General features: G+C 38.5%; 1 protein-coding gene and 1 long non-coding RNA gene across 9 annotated transcripts in view; one reads left to right on the top strand and one right to left on the bottom strand.

The window, feature by feature from the left end:
• Positions 1 to 1,939, bottom strand: part of LOC144270464 (uncharacterized) — a 31,104-nt gene extending 29,165 nt beyond the window's left edge. For all 3 annotated transcript variants that reach the window (XR_013347159.1, XR_013347160.1, XR_013347161.1), the window contains exon 1: positions 1,425 to 1,939. This is a non-coding gene — a long non-coding RNA (uncharacterized LOC144270464). The remainder of the gene's footprint in view (positions 1 to 1,424) is intronic.
• ACSL3 (acyl-CoA synthetase long chain family member 3) overlaps positions 1 to 21,184 on the top strand; it is a 109,048-nt gene that overhangs the window by 68,800 nt on the left and 19,064 nt on the right. For all 6 annotated transcript variants that reach the window (XM_077826943.1, XM_077826944.1, XM_077826946.1 and 3 more), the window contains 7 exons: positions 3,932 to 4,041; positions 6,761 to 6,899; positions 11,088 to 11,238; positions 12,424 to 12,547; positions 12,849 to 12,920; positions 14,147 to 14,286; positions 17,587 to 17,759. In XM_077826943.1, coding sequence (XP_077683069.1) covers positions 3,932 to 4,041; positions 6,761 to 6,899; positions 11,088 to 11,238; positions 12,424 to 12,547; positions 12,849 to 12,920; positions 14,147 to 14,286; positions 17,587 to 17,759 — 909 coding nt within the window. The remainder of the gene's footprint in view (positions 1 to 3,931; positions 4,042 to 6,760; positions 6,900 to 11,087; positions 11,239 to 12,423; positions 12,548 to 12,848; positions 12,921 to 14,146; positions 14,287 to 17,586; positions 17,760 to 21,184) is intronic.

The following is a 21,184-nucleotide window of genomic DNA, read 5'->3' as shown; positions in this document are numbered from 1 at the left end:
AAAGAGGGGAACAGGGAGCAGTTATGCTGTGAGACGCTTAAGCCAGATGAAAAACCATCAAATCATACCTAGAGATTACTTATTTGAAACCGCACATATATAAGTAAATTAGGGAATGTCTAGAAAGATGCAGTTAAGTTTATTTCTTATTGGTTTGTGGATTCCTCTATGCTAACCCCAAATGCTTTTTGTTTTGCTTATAATCTTTAAACTGGACCTCCAGAAGGTTATTCTTGATGTTTAAATTTTGTAAGTGGGTTTTTTAAATCTAGCAAAAGCCTAAATTCCAGATTATTTTCTTTCTTTTTTTGGTTTTTAATAAAATTTACCTTTAAGAACAGGGCTGGATTTTTTGGTGTCCTAAGAGGTTTGTGCATATATTGTTAAATTAGCTAGTGGCAACAGCTGATTTCCTTTGTTTTTCTTTCTCAGTTGTTCCCCGGGAGGGGTGTGTGTGTGTGTGTGTGTGTGTGTGTGTGTGTGTGAAAGGGCTTGAGGGTACCCCACAGGAAGGAATTCCCAAGTGCACCTTTCTGGTTTCAAAGGATTTTTTTGCATTTGGGTGGTGGCAGCATCTACCCATCCAAGGTCAGAGAGAAACTGTAATCTTGGGAGTTTAATACAAGCCTGGAGTGGCCAGTATTAATTTTTAGAATTCTTGTGGGCCCCCGCCTTCAGCACTCGAAATGCCAGAGTGGGGAATCAGCCTTGACATCTGTTCTCTTCCCACAAATTGTAATAATGAAATTTTGGTGTACAATTTTTTTAAGTATGAAGTAATTACTGAGGTTTACAGCTTTCCTAATCATGAGTTATTCTTAAAATATGGAAGGTATTTAACAGAATAGTGCAGTTTTTCTCACCATGAAATCCTGGCCCTGATGAAGTTGACTTTAGTGGGACAAGAATTAATCCATTGTATCTATAATTCTGCCTACTTAAATAGTTGTGTGAATGCAATAAAGCAATGGCTCTCTGGTGTAATGTAGCCTTCACCAATAGGAAATATTTTTTTCCCCAAGTAATTCCAAGGAAAATAAGGAAGGTAGGAAAAAACAACCGTAAAGAGTGTATTTTACTACATTGTTTCAAGTAGAATACTAGTGGATGCTGATTTCCAGTACAGAAAAGCTTTACTTAACCATACTCTGGTTAAAATGCTGGGCTAATAGTCCCTGGACATGGAAGTGTGCATGAGATTACTTAGTTCAGCTGTAAGCCCATTCATTTGCATGCTCTGGGTATAGAGAAACCCAAAACATTTTGGACGAAGAGGCAGATTGTTCAGTTCTTTATAAGACCTGTGTAAAAACACTTTAGCAAGGTGTAACAGGGTGCACACTCACCACAGTGGTGCCTCCTGCTGGTTGGTTTGGGAATTAGTGCTTTAAGCGGTGCGCCTTTGCTAGTGGTGTTTTGCTTACCATTACTCTCTGTCTCAGCCGTCCTCACAGTTGGACCTATGTCACTCCCGGACTGCGGCATCCGCTTTTGGACAGTGCTCTCCAGCTGTATCTGCTCCGCTGACTCTTCCCCTCTCCCCCCCCATTCCGGGGGACTGGCAGCTTCTGGTTCTGTCACTCCCCTCAGTGTCTCACTGCAGTCCTCAGTCTAGCCCCTTACTCCAAGGGCAAACTGCAGTCTGGCTTAGCCATGCTCATCACTCGCAAGTTGGGGGAAAAGAAGTCCGCCTGCTACTCTGGGCCCCAACCAGGGACCCTCTAACGGCAGCCACTTACTGCCTTCCTCCAGCTCTTCTCTACTGCCTACTTCCCTCGGCCACTTCCCCGTAGCCCCAGCACCTTTTCTGCCCCGTTGTGTCAGGGCCCCAGTCTGGCAGTCGTCAGCCTAGAGCTCTCCTAGCCTCTACTGATCCTGCCCAGCCCTGTTCTGTTCTGTCTTAAATGTTTCTCTGAGAGCCAGTTCTTCTCCCTTTTCCCTCCAGGGAGAGTGTGTGCTCCTCTCTACCCTGCAGCCCTCTTATAGGGCCCAGCCTGTCCCTGATTGGCTGCTTTCAAGCCTCCACTTGACTGGCTTCCAGTAAGACCTTCCAAGATTGGCTGGGGCTCTGTGCAGCCTCTCTGGCTTGCTTTAACCCCTTCCATGCCAGAATGGGGCAGCTGCCCCACTCAACAAGGACAAAAATTGGTATATTGTCTTGCTCATACACATTCAAAATTACCCATCTTCCCCTCCCTCCTTCCTCCTCCAGGATTGGTGTTTTATGCATTTTTTATTAGTGTTCTTCCCATCATATGAAAAAACAATTCTTCTCTGATCGTGCTGTTGGATATCCACAGATGAACCTACAGACTCCTTTTGGCTTCATTGGGTCTACCACAGAGGCACAAGGGTCTGCATATGCAGATCTGATTGCAGAATTGGAATCAATGTTTGAAAAGACCAGCAGTAGGCAGTTCAGATCTGGTGATTTTAATGTAATCTACTAAACACCGCAAAAATAAAAAGGATAACTGATCCTATTTTTGTCATATAGAGGAAGCTTAGGAAATTTAAGGGAAACCGTTGTAGTTGTTGTTTTGAAGAACAAATATTTCAAATAATTACTTTATAAAGTGTCACATACTATATATTCTACAGTATGCAAATCAGGAAATAAAAATATTTTTTTTTCACTTCATTAGCAGATAACTGAATTAGACTTTCAAGATTAAACATTTATTTACTTACATAATTTATAAGTAAAAGCAATGCTGTTTATGCAAATGTTTATACTCTGTTCAGTGAGCCCTATTTCAAAGACACAAATCTGAGGTGAGTTAATTTAAATAAAAAACTTGAATTTGGCATTTGGTGCACAAGAAGACTTTTACCTTTAACTACTACGTACCTCTGAAAACTACAGTTATGCATATTATAATTTAACTGAATGTTGCATATAATTGAAAATCAGTGTAGGGGCTTGTTTAATAGTAATAATATCAGTATATGAATTTACTATAGCATTTGTATAATTGCAACCAGTGCTGATCCTCCCACTCCAACTCCTATTTCTTCATTACAGCTGAAATGATTTGGGGCAAACTCGTACAAAGTGTGGGTTTAAAGACTGTGAATCAGGATTGTTTCCATTTAATTGTTTTCAGATGTTTAGCTATAGATAATGTGCATGGACAATAGCAATGGGAATCATTAGAAGTGCATCATATGGTAGAGCTTTTTATATGTATGTATGTATATATAGAGAATGGGTGGGAGAGGATAAGGGAGAGAAAAGCAGCTTGATTTCAGAGCCTCCCAGTTGCAAATTTTTTTTCATTTATACCAACCAGACACAGAAAATTTGTGTATTGGACAAACATTGTAAGTGCTATTCGTCAAAATTGTTTGAAGGGAAATCCTGAACCCGTTTTTAAACTAAGAAAAGTTCAACCTTGTATTAATTACAACTTACTGATAGCTTCTGATCAGTCACCAGTTCAAAAAGTCTAGTAATAGAATATATGATTTTTGGAACAAGAAATTAATCAATTAAAGTTAGTCCTCTTCTATGCAGGAAGATTAAGTACAATGTAAAATTTTACAAATTAAGAACAGATTCCTGAATTTAAAATGATAAAAGCTAGGAAGATTGAGGAGCAAGTCTAGAGAGGGTTACACAGGCTCGTATGATTTTTGGAATATTCAGTTACTGCTTGCTTAACTACAAATACTCATATAAGCAACATTTGTTCTTGATTTCTCTCATAAGAAACTAAAACTTGCATTCATTTCTTTTAAATGCATATAACATATTTTACCATAAGACTACATATCTTCTTGGCCGTTACCTTAGCTGGCAACACAGGTTAGCAGTTTAGCTTGCCTGAGTTGGTTAATCTGAGGCCCTTTTTTTTTCCCTCCTTGAAGACCTTTGAAATATCTTGAATATTTATTATAAGGATTCATCAAGTTTATTTTTCTCCCACAGTTGTTACACTGTATGCTACTTTAGGAGGCCCAGCAATAGTACATGGATTAAATGAAAGTGAGGTGACAACCATCATTACTAGTAAAGAACTGATGCAAACAAAATTGAAGGTAAGGAATATGCCTTTTCTTTGTGAATAATTCTGTTGTAGTGTATGTGATCTGGTGTTTTGGAGACTAAAGGCTGATGTGTATATGGCCCAATTTATTGATTTACTTGCCTTTTGTAATGCATGTATTTAACATGTTACACATTTATTTCTTTTTTTTACCATATAAGAGAACAAGAAACATCTAAAGTAAAATGTAGGGCTTGATTTTATGCTCCTTGACTCTTGCACAGTTATCTGTACCAGTACAAAGTAAGGCATTAATCTTTTAATATGCAGTGCATGGGTGGAATGTGAGCCCATACACAACCCCATTGAAACCAGAAGGGCTACTTACAGATAGCAGGAATCTGCCCACCTGTTGTATGTTACAGTGCTGAGGTGTAAAAAGCTACCAGTCTGATTTTGTTAGGGGTTTACACATACTCTATAATCCCATTACCCTTTTGCAAAGCAGTGCAGTGCAGAATCACTCATAAGTTATATAAGTAAGCAAGAAAACATGTTAATTTATCCATCTACTAACATCTAAAGTAGCCGAACAAGACTTAAGAAAGTGTTACCCCAGTGATTTAACTCTCTTACTAGGGTTGAGGCGTTCAGATACTAAGTTGATGGTTGCAGTAGACGAATTTGGATGGGGTAGTGCCACTACACAGGTAAAATTTGTAACCATTTTACTTGTACTGGTGCAGCTATACTGGTCCTACCAATTGAGGCTATTATGTAGACAAGGTGCAGGCATTTTTAATATCTTATTTAACCTTACTGAGCTGGGTAGCTTAAAATACCTCAGTACAAAAGAGTTTGCACCATTGGAGCTGGATTAGTGCAGAAAAATGCTCACATTTGGCTTGTGAAGACAATGCCAAAGAGAATAAAAGAGTTAGTCTTGAATCTGTCACCTTTAGCAGAAAACAGGGCAGGTGAGGTTAGATCTACTTGTATTCTGTAAAGCATTCTGAGATCATGGTTATGTATTTTCAGTATCCTGAGTGATCAGAAATTAAGCAAATAGGCAGCGCAGAATTATGCATAAAGTATATATGCAATAATAAATGTGACAAAATTTAGCACTCCTAGTTTATTATTAATTGTTTTCCCAGCAGACAGTGGATTGTGCAGAGTAGCAGCCTTTGTTTTTGAGTCAGTGTCATTTTTGAAATGGGAGATCAGCTTAAACATTTTTATTAAAATAGCTTAAAGGTTGAACCTGCCAAGTCTAATAGCATCCTTTTTTAATTACAAATAAGAATATGTTAAATTTAGCATGGTAGTTGGAAAAATAAGTAAATTTGATGAGAGAATTTTCCCCAGCCTAAAAATGGCCACACTTAGTGTGGCGTCAGTTTTACTCAAACAAAAGTCTGAAGTGCTCTGTCATTCATTTATGGCTTCAGTTTGAAATCTTAAATAACTTAAGATCCAAAAACTAGCTAATACATATATGCAGAAATTTAACTACCTTTTTATAAATTCTAAAGTAGTATAACTAATTACTGTATTTTTGTAACTATTTCCATAAAGAGGTTTGGATAAGATTAAAAAGAAAGGTTTCAGAGTAGCAGCTGTGTTAGTCTGTATTCGCAAAAAGAAAAGGAGTACTTGTGGCACCTTAGAGACTAGCAAATTTATTTGAGCATAAATTTGTTAGTCTCTAAGGTGCCACAAGTACTCCTTTTCTTTTTATTAAAAAGAAAGCATTTTGCATAGACTTAGTGAAAACTATTTGTGAAATAGTTAATTCCTCCCACTCAGAAATGAATCTAACCCTTAATTGTAGTATTAAGACTGATTCTTAATATATACCTAACAGTTTATTAGTCATTAGGACTGTTGGATTGGTCTTCAAATTACATTTTTCTCCAGAAGCTGAGTGCAGAATATTCAGAGTGGTCCAAGACCTTACTGACTGCAGATGGGACTTCTAATTTGCATTCCACACCTAGTAGCACATTGTGCAGCCATTAGACCCCTGAGCTGGTGCAACACATTTTTTTAAGCCAAAAATTGTGTTATTCCATTTAGAGTCAGGAATCCCTAAACTGTATTTTTAAATTTTCTTTTGGATAGTTACAAGAATTCGTACTGAACAAATAAAAACTAGAATGAATGAGTGTTAGAATTTTCTCTGACCAGCATTTTATATTTTGCCTTGTATCCTTAGAATTGTGATCAGTATTCTTAGGTGCTCTAAAACTTAGATTTTGCTTTTGGTAATAAATACTATTTGACTATTCATTTTGCTAGACTTCTATTTGCTGCAGAGCATATTTTAAATACCATACTAAACATTGCATTTCAAGAAATAACAGAGAAGACAAACTCAGTCATCCATTCTGAGCTCAGTGTTGCCTTTGAATTGACAGGGTGATCCTTTTCATCAATATTTGGTGGGAGTGGCAGGTGGCCAGTATTCTGAAAATCTGACTGTCTCAACAAGAGCACACAAAAATGGAGGCACCCAAAATTAGTGGACAGTTGTGAAAATTTTGGCCTTAATTTTATGTTTAAAGAAACGCTTAAATTAGCCCTGATGTCCCAGAAATCTTGACCGTGGGAATCTGCAGTTTTCACCCAAAGAGTGACTTTATTACAATTTAGTCATTTACATCAATAATATTTTAACATGTTCAGTAAAAATATTTTGTTTCTTTCCTGGCACAAACTTTTGCACTAGCTTTCTGTGCACAATGAAACATATGTATCCATTTCCACAGGAAATTGTTTCTCAGGTTCCACTATTGCGACATATTATTACCGTGGATAGCAAACCAACAACATGGTCAGAATTCCCCAAGGGTGTCATTGTTCACACTATGGCTTCCGTGCAAGCAATGGGGGCCAAGGCAGATAATGGTATGTACTTTTAAAATATTTGGATTGGAGAAACTTTTGTCCAACTAAACCTGACTGAGTCAGGAGAGGAAGATGATAGCCCTTTACTGCTGAAAATCTTGTTAAATCATTTATGTATACATTTTATAATCTTACAAAGTGCTTTTTGATGCAACTTGTTATTGAAAAGTTTTAATTTGAAAAACACACAAATCTACAAACTTTCACCTTTTTTTTTTTGGCTACATGGCTTTTTCTCTTGACATGTTGGGTTTTTCAAAAAAGCAGAGTGGAAAGACTTGCATTAAAGCTGTATAGTGTATTTTATGTACACTTTGGTAAATTTGGGTATAAATACCCACTAGAAGTAACACGTAAAATCTGTTTTAAATCAAGAGCTATTAAAACTTTGTTTAAATTATTTTTACTGTATTTTAGAAGGTATCAAAATATATTATGCCAATTTCTTGAATTTAATTTTAATTTCTTTAACACCTTAGAACCAGAAATCTGAATTTCCCTGACATTAAATGTTTTAATGCATCTCACTAAGTGGCAGAAAATTCTCACTTTTAGTGCTAAAAAGTTGGTTAATCTGATTATTTCAGATGTCATGCATGGAGTTCCTCTGAACTCCTCCCCTCCCGGTTCTGAGTGTTGTGTTTTATTGGGTTTACACAATCCTTTTAATCATTAGGTCATGTGAATGTTGGATGGAACTGTTTAGGAGGAGGGGTGTGTGGTTAGTACATGCTGTTAATTACGTGGGAATAATATTTTGGGCAGTTTTTTTCCTCAATATTACAAGGGCTTAATTTCTCCATTTAAAGAAATGATTGTGTTCCTTTTTGATGAGCTAGCTCTATGTGCTATTAAAATGTTAAGCCCACTATCAGCAGAACTTAGTACAGCTATACTTCATGTTGAATCAGTTGAATATTGTTCAAAGTACAGTAGAACCTCAGAGTTACAAACACCTTAGGAATGGAGGTTGTTCGTAACTCTGAAATGTTGGTAATGTTATGGTTGTTCTTTCAAAAGTTTACAACTGAACATTGACTTAATACGGCTTTGAAACTTTACTCTGCAGAAGGAAAATGCTGCTTTTAACAATCTTAATTTAAATGAAACAAGAACACAAACAGTTTCCTTACCTTGTCAAATCTTTTTTTAACTTTCCCTTTATTTTTTTTAGTAGTTTACAGTTAACACAATACTGTACTGTATTTGCTTTTTTATTTTGTGTCTGCTGCTGCCCAGTTGTGTACTTCCGGTTCTAAATGAGGTGTGTGGTTGACTGGTCAGTTCGTAACTCTGGTATTCGTAACTCTGAGGTTCGACTTTACTAAATAGAAGGCCTTATGTTTCACCTTGCTTCAATCTGTTTAATATTGCATACAAAAAACTCCATTAAAAGAATGATAACTTTGCAAAGTAAAGCTTTCAGAAGTTAGAAAATGCCATAATTAGGGTTCCTCATGCAACTTTAATTCAACCCGCTTGGTCCTATGCATTATGATATGCTCTTTAATTACATGAACACCTTTTTTTTCTTTCATTGGACCCTGTTTCATTCAGTGCCCATGATGGACAATATTCTCTGGTTGGGTAGCTATGCAATACTTCTTTTTGTACTCCTCAGTGCTCCATTCCATATTTACTGCACACCATGCAAACCCTTCTCTAAATACAGAATTATTATTTTTCTCATGGGCTTTTCTGCAGTACTCATCACTGTAATAATATTTGAGCATTTAAAAACATTAATGGCCTTTCCTTCATAACACTACTATGTGTTATGTGGTAGTATTACCCCATTTTACAAACCAGGCACTGAGGTTTTGTAGAGATTAAGACCATGATTGTCAAAAGTAATTGCTAATTTTGGGTGCCCAATTGGAGATGCTTAAGGCCTGATTTTGGTTTTTTAGAGTGTTTAGCGTTTGTATAGCAGTTCATATGTTCAGTGCACAGCCTTGAGTAGATTACAGTTGCAGTTTTGAGTGTTCAGTATTCTTGAAAATCTTAACCTATGTGTTCCAAGTGGAGCATCCATAAAATAAAGAACACCCAATTAGTGGGCCCTTGTGAAAAGTTTTGGTTTAAGGTCCAGATTTTTAAAAGTCTGTAGGTATTGCTATGCTCAGTGTTGCAACACTTAAACAGATTTAGGAATCTAAATCTCATTTTCAAAAGGGATTTAGGCACTAGAAACCAAAATCTCAGTGACAAAGTGACTAAATCCCTTTTGAAAATGACCTTTAGGCTCCTTAATCAGTTAGGCGTTGCAATGGTGACACCTAAATATCTTTGAAAATCTGCTTAAGTGACTTCCTAAATACATAGGAATTGTGTGACAGGGATAGAATTCAGTTCTCCAAGTTGCCGTTCAGCTGCCTGAATCACAAGAATATCCCTTTTCTCCCTGCAGTCCCTTGCATTGTTCACTATGCACCTTGCAGCCTCTACAGCAGATAAGTCAGGGTCCTGCAGAGGGCTGTCTCATTCACTACTCTGAAATCATAGAATATCAGGATTGGAAGGGACTTCAAAAGATCATCTAGTCCAACCCGCTGCTCAAAGCAGGATCAATCCCCAGTTAAATCATCCAACCAGTTTTTGCCCCATATGTGTAAATGGCCCCCGCAAGGGTTGAACTCACAACCCTGGGTTTAGCAGGTCAATGTTCAAAACACTGAGCTATCCCTCCCCCTTCTAAATCCCAGGTTCTATTCCAGGTTCTGGAAGGGAGTGATATCTACTGATTATAGACCCGTCTTTCCCTACCTACTCAGCCTCTGTTTTCCCCTTTGCTCACCCAACAGATGTTTCTGTCACACCTGCTCCTCACCACTCTGCATTCCAGTCAGGCAGTTTCCTCTTTTGCGTGTATACCAGCAGTAAGAGCATTGAGAGCATGTATCCCTCCTCTGTCCCTGTGCTAACACCACAGTGGCCCTGGCTGCCAGGAGAGCAGTTGCAGGAATAGTCCTGTTCTGTGTAGATGGGATCTTCTGAGATGTTAGCTGCCAGATTCTAACAGTAGCTTAGAAATGGCACAAGTTTTTTCATGGTGGCAGAAAAAGACATGCCCCAGACACCTGGGAGACTGCTCTGTTGTATTTCAGATTCCTGCTCCAAGATATATAGGCACTAGAGCTGCTCTACGAAATGGTTGTAAAACTTTTTTAACATGCGCAAAACAGTGTATTTTCCATTCTCATTCTGAGAAACAGCTGAACCGTTTTTGCATAAACATTAAAAATATAGTCAACCTCCAACAGACACCTGGAATGGAACATTTGGTAATGTTATAAGCAACTGAAAATAGGGTCTTATAATGGAAAGTGACTTACTGTTACCAGCTCTGCATATAAAACAGAACCCTGTATGCAAGGGCAAAAGAATAAACAAAAGGTGATTTAGTTTGCCCAACACTAGTAAACTTACAAATATAGCAAATATAATTTTATATACAAATAAGGGCCCCAATTCTACAAACACCTATGCATGTGTTTAACTTAGTGCATTGAAGTCAATGGACTACTCAAGCAAAAAGTTAATTACAGGAAATAAATTGCAGGATTAGGGCCTACATTTCTACAGTTCGGTGTGGATTGCTTATTTCAAATGAATTACACCATCTTCACAGATGTTATAGTAGGTGAACAGAACACGGTTTTGAGAATTGACATTGGCTCAATTGTGACTTTGCCGTGAGCCCTATGTGAAAGGTAGTGTGTTGCTATGCCCCAGGAGTGCACACAAGCAGATTGATTCAATCAGGCTCCTGGTTCCCCTCACTCGTCTGGTGGGTATATATCCTGCCCTATATCTGGTGCAGCAGACATCTCCTGGCATGCCAGTGCAGCTCTGCTGTCCAGCACGTTGAGGGTGGGAACAAAAGCTTTGTTCATTCCCCATTCTTCCCACCCATTTCCATCCAGGTGTGTGGTTGAGATGTAGTAAACTCAGAGTCTGATTTTTACCATAGTGTAGCTACGCAGTATTCATAGAAGATGCAGAGAAGTTAAGGGGCACTTCAAATTTTCTTTCTCCCTGTGAAGGTTCCTGGGATTAATTGTCACAGAAGTAGTAATGTCTGGTTCCTTATCAGAATAATCACTATAATATGTTTTATTATTTAAGATACTACATTTTATATGCTTTCTATACATTGTGCATAATTTTTTTTAATAAAAATTACAGTAAGCAAACAGCAGGCCAGGCCTGTACCCTCAGATATTGCAGTAATCATGTACACAAGTGGATCTACAGGACTTCCAAAAGGAGTCATGATTTCTCATAGCAACCTTATTGCTGGTATAACTGGGATGGCTGAAAGAATTCCTCATTTGGGGTATGTACCAATAGAAATTTTCATTAAAGATGGCTTGTAATTACATGCAATCATAGATTAATTATTGTATAACTAGTTATTCTATATAAAGTCTTCTACTGCACTCATTGCCACCATAGTATCTGGGCATTTTTCAGTCGTGCATTATTATTCTGACAGATATTAGTCATGTGGTTTTTTCCCATGTATTTGTGTTAGGGATGGCAAGGTCAAAGAAATGGGCCTTGCACTTGGACTAGAAAGTGGTGAGGTTTGTGGTGGTCCTTAGTTCCATTGGGAATTCATTCCACAGTCTTGGACTGACCCCTGAGTAAGTTCTGTGTCCCAAAAGGATGATCTTTCCCCTTAATGTGGAGAGTTTCATTGTATCAGCAGCAAAGTTGTTGACCACAAGCAGGCATACAACTATTTTATCCACGTTTTTCAAAGGAAGTGCTGTTGATTATTTGCCCATTTACTATGTGGTAGATCTTAGCTTTAAGATAAGAGCATGACATCTCACTGAAAGATAAGTTAAAGCATTTACTAGGAATATTCTGAATAGTGACTTATTTTTATTTATTTATTTTTTTAAAGATTTTTTTTTTTTAAATCCAAATGACTAGCAAAAATCCAAATAACAAGCCAGGGCAGCAGTGGCATATGAGGGTCAGAGTTTCAGTAGGGAGTGCTGCAGAGATTTTGGGCAGCATTGTGGCTCAGAGGGCAGTCTGTGGAAGCTGATGTAAGTTAGCCCCTTAGAACTGTCTAAATTACGTCTGGGACCGCTGAAGCACCGGAGCACCCCGGAATCAGGAGAGCACAAAGGTAGGGTAAAGCCCCCTTCTCTTCTTTTCCCCTCTAGCTGTCAATTCTATGCTGCACCTCTAGTTGGTATAGCATAGACTCTTGCCTCTGGAGAAGTCTTTGTGGTCTTAGTTATAAGTGATCACTTTTTGAATCTTTTGTTCCCTGATAAGTAAATAACATAGTTTCCTCAGTGCCCCTAAATTTAAAATGAACATTTCACAACTTTTGAAACCACACATGTATGCTCAAGAATACTGAGATTGGTTTTCAGGCACACACACATATTCTTTAACCTTCTCTGGTTCTTTGGAGGCTGTAAATACAGTTTGGCTTTAAATGATTGTCATGAAGACACTAAATAGTACAATATGAATGTATCTTTTAAAAACTTTTCAGGGAAAAAGACATTTATATTGGATATTTGCCTCTTGCTCATGTTCTGGAATTAAGTGCTGAACTTGTTTGTCTGTCTCATGGATGCCGTATTGGTTACTCCTCACCCCAGACATTAGCTGATCAGGTACGTAACTTGTATATGTCACAACATAACAATAAAAGATCAACTTTTGATGGATCTCTTAATAGCTGTTTAAAAATTTTTAATAGGAAAGCAATAAGAAAATCTTTATATACCAAAATATAAATGGGTATATTTTTTGTTCTATATCAATACATTAGACTAGTTTCTAAGCAATTTTTAAGGTGAAGGCTCTATAAACTGACTTCACTGGTTTTCTAATTAAGTAAACTGTCACTTTTCTATTTACATATTCAAACCTTTCACAAATCCTCCATTAAACTTTGTGTTCCTCCCTATTTAGTCCTCTAAAATAAAGAAAGGAAGCAAAGGAGATGTTACTATGCTTAGACCTACCCTAATGGCATCTGTACCGGTAAGTTTAATGCTTTCTTTTAAAGATATTTCGTCATTAAAATGTTACATGACGAAGAGGAATAATATCTTGATAGTTTACTGTAAATTACAAGGATGAGAAGACCTTTAGCGTTGATAGTTTACATAATGTCCTCTGTATTTAAAAAAAAGTATATAAATATTTACACGGTGGTGTGAACATTCTTACATACTAGATGACTAACACTATTTGAAAATGTGAAACCAGATGCGAAAATTACACTTTGGAATTTCAACTTTTACCACACTATTGCTAATAGTAGGTAGTATAAATATGATTTAAGTAAAATTAGCTAAATATGATCTGTAGAAGACATTTTATTCTATTTGTCATGAGTGTGCTATACTATTGTCTCCTAATAAGAAATGTTCCTTATAGAGCAATGAGTCTGCCAGCATTATGTAAAAAGAATGTGGAAAATTGGCTTTGGTGTAAACATTCGTTCATTTGTTATTTTAAAGGGAAAAAATATACAAGCTAGTTAGGTCTTTTGTGGGCAAAGAATGTAGTGGGTATGCTTTGCACCTTGAGGTATATTACTAATGAAACATTAGAAAGGTGGTATTTAGCAGTAATTAGATTACAGTTTTATACTTCTAAATTCAGATAGTGTGTAGTGCAAGACATCAAAAATCTCAAAATATTTGAGTAATACTGTACTTTGTACATTAAGATTTTATCATTATTTTTGTTAGGTCATCCATGTTTTACCATTTAACTATAAATTGAGGACGGTGTCCTTCTGTAGGCTTTGCTAATGCTGAAGGGATAGGAAAGGGATCGGGGTGAGGGGAGGTGTCCACACCCTTGTATAAGCAGGAGAAGTAAACTCCATAGCATTTAAGAACACTGAGAGTTAGCAAACGTGCCAGCTTGCACACCATAGCCAGTGCAGCATGAGATGCTGGTTAGGAGATGTTAAGACCCCTGGCTATACAGCACTTATGCTGCAGGCAGGATGTAAATTAGGATTGCACTGTGCACCTGCTCAGACTGGGAGTGCATTTTACTGCTGCTCTGTCACCTTGGTCTGTCCTAGAGATCCTACCCCAGATACAGGTATCCTGTAAAAGTGGGAGCAATAGGCAAGGATTTGTGCCTTGAAATGTACTAGCATTTCTACGTCTCATGTTTACCTTTTAGTGTACTAAATTTAGTATTGCTATTAACTTGCTTATCTGTATTTAATCCTTTAATGTAACTAGGAAATCATGGATCGGATCTACAAAAATGTCATGAATAAAGTGAACGAAATGACCAGTTTCCAAAGGAATCTGTTTATATTGGCCTACAATTACAAAATGGAGCAGATTTCAAATGGCTACACTACGCCACTTTGTGACAGGTAGATTTTCAATTCCACTTTTATAGGGGTCTTTTTAAATGCTCATCAAAATATTGCTATAAGTGCAATATGTGGTCTTCAGTGAAGTCATACTTTTGTTTAGTTTTAAAGCTCACTGTTTGATTGGGGCACAATACATTGACTCGCCTAAAGTCACACAATGAGTCTGTAGTTCAGTTGGGATTACTTCAGCATTTATTAATATAAATATAATAAAAGTGTTAAGTTTATTATTTTTCTTTCAGTAATTTGAAAGCTTAGATATCTTTTCCTATTCAAGTCATTGTGTTGCTCCTATTAGCTTTTAATCTGGGGTTTTGTACATACCTGGAGGGAAAAATCTATTTCTATAACCTAGCAAGGCTTTATCATATTTTGTTTTTAGCATAATGTGAACCTTATCATCGTAAAACTGGTCTGTAAGTATAACCCACGCACCTTCTGGGTGTGGTGTTCTGTCCCATCTAGTGGCACCGAAACCACTTACAGAGCGATAAAAATGAGTCTGCTCTACAGCCTTAGCTAACAGCCAGTTGGCTTTTAGCTCATGCGGTAGAGGTTCATGCACTGAGGTCCCCGGTTCGGTCCCTCCCGCTGACGACCGGGGTCTGTCAGCGTTACGTAAGGTCATGGGAAGAAAATCTAAGGGAAAAAGGAGTTGAGAAGGGCTGGCAGTTTCTCAATGAGACAATATTAAAAGCACAACTGCAAACTATCCTGAAATATAGGAAGAACAGGAAGAGGCCCATATGGCTCCATGAGGAGCTCTTTAATAACTTGAAAAACAAAAAGTAACCCTACAAAAAGTAGAAATATGCACAAACTCCTAGGAAGCACAAAAGAATAGCATAAGCATATCGGAACAAAATCAGAAAGGCTAAGGCATGAAATGAGTTACACCTTGCAAGGGACATAAAAGGCAGTAAGAAGCGGTTCTTTAAAAACATTAGGAACAAGAGAAAGATGAAAGTATAGGTCCTCTACTTAGAGGGGAAAGAGAGCCAATAACTGATGACATCAAGAAAGCTAAGATGTATAATGCCTATTTTGCTTCAGTTTTCCACTAAAAACGTTAATGGTGACCAGATACTCAACATTATTAATATTAACAACAAGGGGGAAGGAATGCAAGCCAGAAAAAGAAAAGAACAGGTTAAAGAACATTTAGATAAGTTAGAGGTATTCCAGTTGGCAGGTCTTGTTGCAATTCATTTTAGGATACCTAAGGAACTAGCTGAAGCAATCTTTGAACTGTTAGCAATTATTTTTGAGAACTCCTCCACTCTTCTGGGACCTCCCCCATCCTTCAGAAGGGCAAATGTAGTACCTGTCTTTAAAAAGAGGAACAGAGAGGACCAGAGGAATTATAGAGCAGGCAGACTAATTTCAATACCTAGAAAGATACTGGAATCAATTATTAAACACTCAGCTTGTAAGCACCTAATAGCCATTATGCATTTGTTAAGAACAAATCATACCAGACCTACCTAATTTCCTACTTTGACAGGGTTACTGGTCTAGTGGATATTGGGGAAGCAGTAGATGTGATATATTGCGATTTTTCATAAGGCTTCTGACACAATCCCACATGACATTCTCATAAGCACAGTAGGGAAGTGTGGTCTAAATGACTATAAAGTAGGTGCAGAACTGTTTGAAAGACCATATTTCAAGAGTAGATAAAAATGTTTCATCGTCAAATTGGGGGGACATAGCTAGTGGGGTCTTGCAGAGGTCAGTCCTGGATCCAGTACTGGTCAATATTTTCATTAATGACTTCGATAATGGAGTGGAGAGTATGTTTATAAAATGTTCAGATGACACCAAGCTGGAAGCTTTAGAATTCAAAATGGCCTTGACAAATTGGAGAATTGGTCTGAATTCAAGATGAAATTCAGTAAAGACAAGTGCAAATTATTTTACTTAGGAAAGAAAAATCAAATGCGCAACTACAAAATGGGGAATAATTGGCTAGGTGATAGTACTTCTAAAAGGATTGGTGGTTATAGTGGTTCGCAAATTGAATATGAGTCAACAATATGATGAAGGTGCAAAAAAGGTTATCATTCTGGGATGTATTAACAGGAATGATGTAAGAAAGGCACGGAAGGTCACTGTCCCACTCCACTTGGTACTGGTGAGGCTTTAGCTGAAGTACTATGTCCAGTTCTGGGCACGACTCTTTAGGAAAGAGGTGGTTAAATTGGAGAGTCCAGAGGAAAGCAACAAAAACAGTAAAAGGTTTAGAAAACTTCGCTTATGAGGAAAGGTTAAAAAAAATTGGGCATGTTTAGTCTTGAGAAAAGAAGGCTGAAGGGGCACCTGACAACAGTTTTCAATTATGTTAAGAGCTGTTATAAAGAGGACTGTGATCAATTGTTCTCTATGTCCACTGAAAGTAGGACAAGAAGTAATGGGTTTAACTTGCAACAGGGGAGACATAGGTTAGATATTAGGACAAACTTTCCAACTGTAAGGGTAGTTAAGCTCTGAAATAGGCTTCCAAGTGAGGTTGTGGAATTCCCATTATTGCATATTTTAAAAAACATACTGACAAACACCTGTCAGGCATGGTCTGGGTTTACTTGGTCCTGCCACAGAGCTGAGGGCTGGACTTAATGACTTGTTGAGGTCCCTTCCAGACCTACATTTCTGTGATTATGGCCCTGCTTCTGTCAGAACTTAAGACATGGGGGAAAAGGTAGTTACTCACAAATGCAGACAGAAAGGTAGAGTTGCATCAAGCTAATTCAAATCCTCTTGTAAACCTCAATTAAAATGAACAGCACATAAATATTTACAGACTACTGCTAATGTTTTCTGAGCCTTTTGCATACACGTGATACATGGGTAAGTCCAATTTAACTCTGCAAAAGTGTATAAATCATACAACTTATCTCCAAGCTCAAGTCAGTTGTAGGATTTAAATGATTTCAGACCTTGCTGAGACTAAAAGATATAGTATAAACAGATTTCTGCACTTTGTTTTCCTTTTCAATAATGTGGGCAAAATAAACATTAGAATTTTGCTGTCTCAGTAAAGCATATTCAAGAGACTTCAACTTATCCTGCAGAGTAAAATGCAAAAGTAAAACCTGAAAATTTTCTATCTAAACATTGTTTTTAAAAACTTTAAATTTTAAGTGTACTGTTTGTGGATCTCATCCTGCATTTTTTGCACATCTAAAAATCTTTGGAGTTAGTGGAAGTTTTTGGTGCCCATGCAAAACAAGATAATCTCCTTGGTCTTCTATTTTTAAGCAACAAAAACATCATCTTTTCTCAACTTTGCATTTTTAGCCTTATTTTCCGGAAAGTACGACTGCTGCTAGGTGGTAAAATTCGCGTCCTACTATGTGGAGGAGCTCCACTTTCTGCTGCAACTCAGAGATTTATGAACATCTGTTTCTGTTGCCCTGTGGGACAGGGATATGGACTAACTGAGTCAGCCGGGGCTGGAACAATCACTGAAGGTTAGTGTTGGCATGTCCAAATGGATGCGGTGATCTGTGTTTGTATAATCTTCAACAGCGTATTCATTTGGGCTTATGTCCACAAACTGGTAAGTGAGAAAACACTGAGAGGTGACAGGCTTTTTGAAGAGTAAATTAATTTTAGAAGGCATAATCTGGGGATTTTGTGCTAAAATATAGGAATATATAAATTGATGTTCTCATTATAGCAAACAAAGGTGAAATGGTCTGAACTGAATTTTGGAATTATTTGTGTATACTAGCTGAACTGAATAAATTTGTTCCAAGAAGCCTGAAGAATAGGTTGGCCAGCATCATGATGGGAATAATGCATTCACCAATGACCTGCAGTCTTTCTTGGGTGTACACAGGCTCCGGAATTTGATTTTCTACTTTTGGATAGAGACCATATAGTAATTAAGTTAAATATATAAGTCAAATATGTGAATGCACATTGCTGTGAATATGCAGTCACATTTTTTTCCCAAGATATCCAGTAACTCATGCAGTATTCCTGGGATTTGAATCAAGCCAATAGTATTGACTCAAATAAGAAAGAAACAGATCTACTTAAAAATATATAATATATACAGTAGATAACTCAGCTGAACCATGAATATATACTGTACTTGACAACAGGATTCTTGAAATACCTTGAGTTACAGTGAGTGCTGGTTAAAAAAGCCTTGACATATCATGCATGACGAATATAGAAAGTGTGCACTACAAAGTCTAGTTTTTTTTCAAAACAGCTAAAAAAATTTAAATTTGTTACTATGGATGAACTGACATTCATACAACAGTTGTGTGAAAGGCTTATTTTATAGGTTATGCTGCTTTATGTACAGTATGCATGTACTTAATAAACAGGGAATACACCACATCACTGGGTGAAGACTTCATTGGTATACTATTGGAATGTCTACATTACTCATGAGTAGCAAAGACATTTTTGAGTTGTGCTGGTCATTCCAAAAAAAATGTTTCATAAAATTTAAGGCCAGAAGGAACCATCATATCCTCTAGTCTGACCTATATATCATAGACTATTACATTTCACCGTTACCCATATATTGAGCCTGAGGTCCCAGCAGTAAATTGTTCTTTGAGTGATGGTCCCTATGTGTATTCCACTTGAGGTGCACATGTGTGACATGCACCTGAGACTGGAAGATTCTTGCTAGCAGTATCCATTTGTCCACACGTGTCTCTATCCTCCTTATACTCCAAACTGCTAATTCCTTTCTACTGCCCGTGTTCTGAGACAGAACTTCTTCAGTATCTGCAGTGTTAGCTAGCGTTCTTCAGAATTTTTAGTTTTACATGTTTTTAGATGGTTTCAAATTAGCTGGAGTAGTTTAGTAGTCTTTAGGGCTTTGCCTCCCTACTCCACTGGACACCCCTTCTACGGCTGCCTAGTATGTCCAGGATCCAAGATCTGTATGTCTCGTCTGTGGGCTTTCCCAGCTGGCAACACTCATATCCCCTCTAAGTGCAACATCTGCTAGTCCTTTCCCAGATGAACTTGTCAAGCCCATGAGTACAGGCTTAAAAGATTACAATGGGCTCATGTAATGAGGCCCCAGTCTGATTCTGGCTGTCAACCACCCCTGTACATCAGGCAGGGGCACCAAGAAGTACCCTCCTGAGCATGGTGTCTCTGAATCCGAGGATAATCTGAGCAGGGCTGAGGAGGGTAAGAGAGAGAACTTTTTCACAAGAAATGTGAGAAATCTCACTCAAGCTCACCTTGACTTTCTCCACAACACCCTTTAAGTCGGGTGAGACTCCGTGCCCCACTATACAAATGTCAGACGCTCACAAGGAGCATGGGACCAGTTTCAAGTCACTGAGAGGCAAGAGTACCTCAAAACCATCCTTAGCCAAAGGGATGGGACCATCCTCAGTCCTACACAGATGCTACCTATGCTGTCAGTACTGCAAGTGAGAGAGGAGTTGTTGGTACCGCCAGTGCTACAAAGGGACAGAAGCCCGGTTCATTCTCCAGTATCAGGAGTTTGATACAGTGCCCTGGAGGACATTTCAATCTAAACAGGCTAAGAATTGCCAGTACTGTTGTATCTTGCCCTGACCATCAGTTCAAAACTCACTCGTACCATCAAACAGTCGAGGTGTAAAAAGACTGCTAATATTGACAGCACTGCACATCAGTATAAAAGCCTTCTTTTCTGCTACCCAGAATTTCCCACAATTCTTGACATATGAGCTACTCTCCCCCTCCGCAAGCTACAGAGGCAGATCAGAGTTTTGGAGCCACATTGTCTGGCTGTGTCCCCTCAGACCTTGCTTGCTTCCACTTTCTCTGCCTCTGTTACAGTGTGTGGACAGCGATTTTTATAGCTCCTGCCTTCACATATGCCTAAGGGTGTGTTTTGTCAGATTTGGGGTAGTGGTGAGTAGTTATCTCCCGCCCAGCCCCGTTTCCTCTCAGGCCAGTTTTTTAGCCAAGTGTTGGAACTGTTTGGAACCTCAGCTGCAGTGCCTTTCTGCTGACTCCTCTGAACCATCCAAATATTGCATTGCTGCCTAAAATGCACCAAATGGTGCTCCATCTGTGAGACTGTATTCCCAGGCTTAGTAGATGGTGAGTTGTGCCCAGCCTCCACCCAGCCTTCTGTCTCTCTAACTCAGGGCTATGAGTCAGAGAGGCATGTGGAATCTCCCACCCACTGGAGTAACCACAACTCCAACATGGGAAAAATGGACCAGGGTCCATAGACCCCCCCCAGTCCATTTTTCCCATGTTCCCCCCGCCCGCTTCCCAATTTGGCCAGGAGGGTTGACGCTATCATAGCATCTCTGGCTACAGATATGGTTATCTCCTCAGAAGGGGAGTTCTAGCCTAAGGACCCCATGGATAAAAAAAAAGTGGAGGCCACTCTCAAAAAAGACTTTGAGACCTTCTCAGTCTCCTTCAGTGAATCCCTATCAGCTGCTTGCTTTGTGAGCACATCTCTCCTGACTGGAAGATCTCAGGGTCTTCAAAGATAGAGATCACCCTGACTTTGTCTCTGTTTTAAAGGACGTTTCCCTGGCAACAGAGTTCATTGCTGATACCTCAATGGACACAAGGAGATTCTCAGCCAAAGTCATGGTCTCTAGATCAGTGACCAGTTGCCACCTAAAGCTCTGTGACTGGAAGGTGGATGGCCACACAAAGCAGGTTCTGTGCTCCACCAAATTCGTGGGAGCCTGGCTTTTCAGAGAGAAGCTAGTCAAGGTAGTGGTGGACAATGCTGCAAAAATCTGAACAGTCGCTCCCTCTAAATGCTACAGGATGTCTTTAAGAGCAATAAAAGCATTCCTTTTGGCCTTCATCCTTGCAGAAATGAAGAGACAGCAGATTCTCCAGAGGAAAGCTGTGAAACTGTGGCTCGGGAGGAAAGCCAAGAAGGAACCCTGCT

Source organism: Eretmochelys imbricata, chromosome 9 (assembly GCF_965152235.1).
Source record: "Eretmochelys imbricata isolate rEreImb1 chromosome 9, rEreImb1.hap1, whole genome shotgun sequence".
In the NCBI taxonomy this organism is placed as follows: Eukaryota; Metazoa; Chordata; order Testudines; family Cheloniidae; genus Eretmochelys; species Eretmochelys imbricata.
This window is presented reverse-complemented; position numbering and strand designations above follow the sequence as displayed.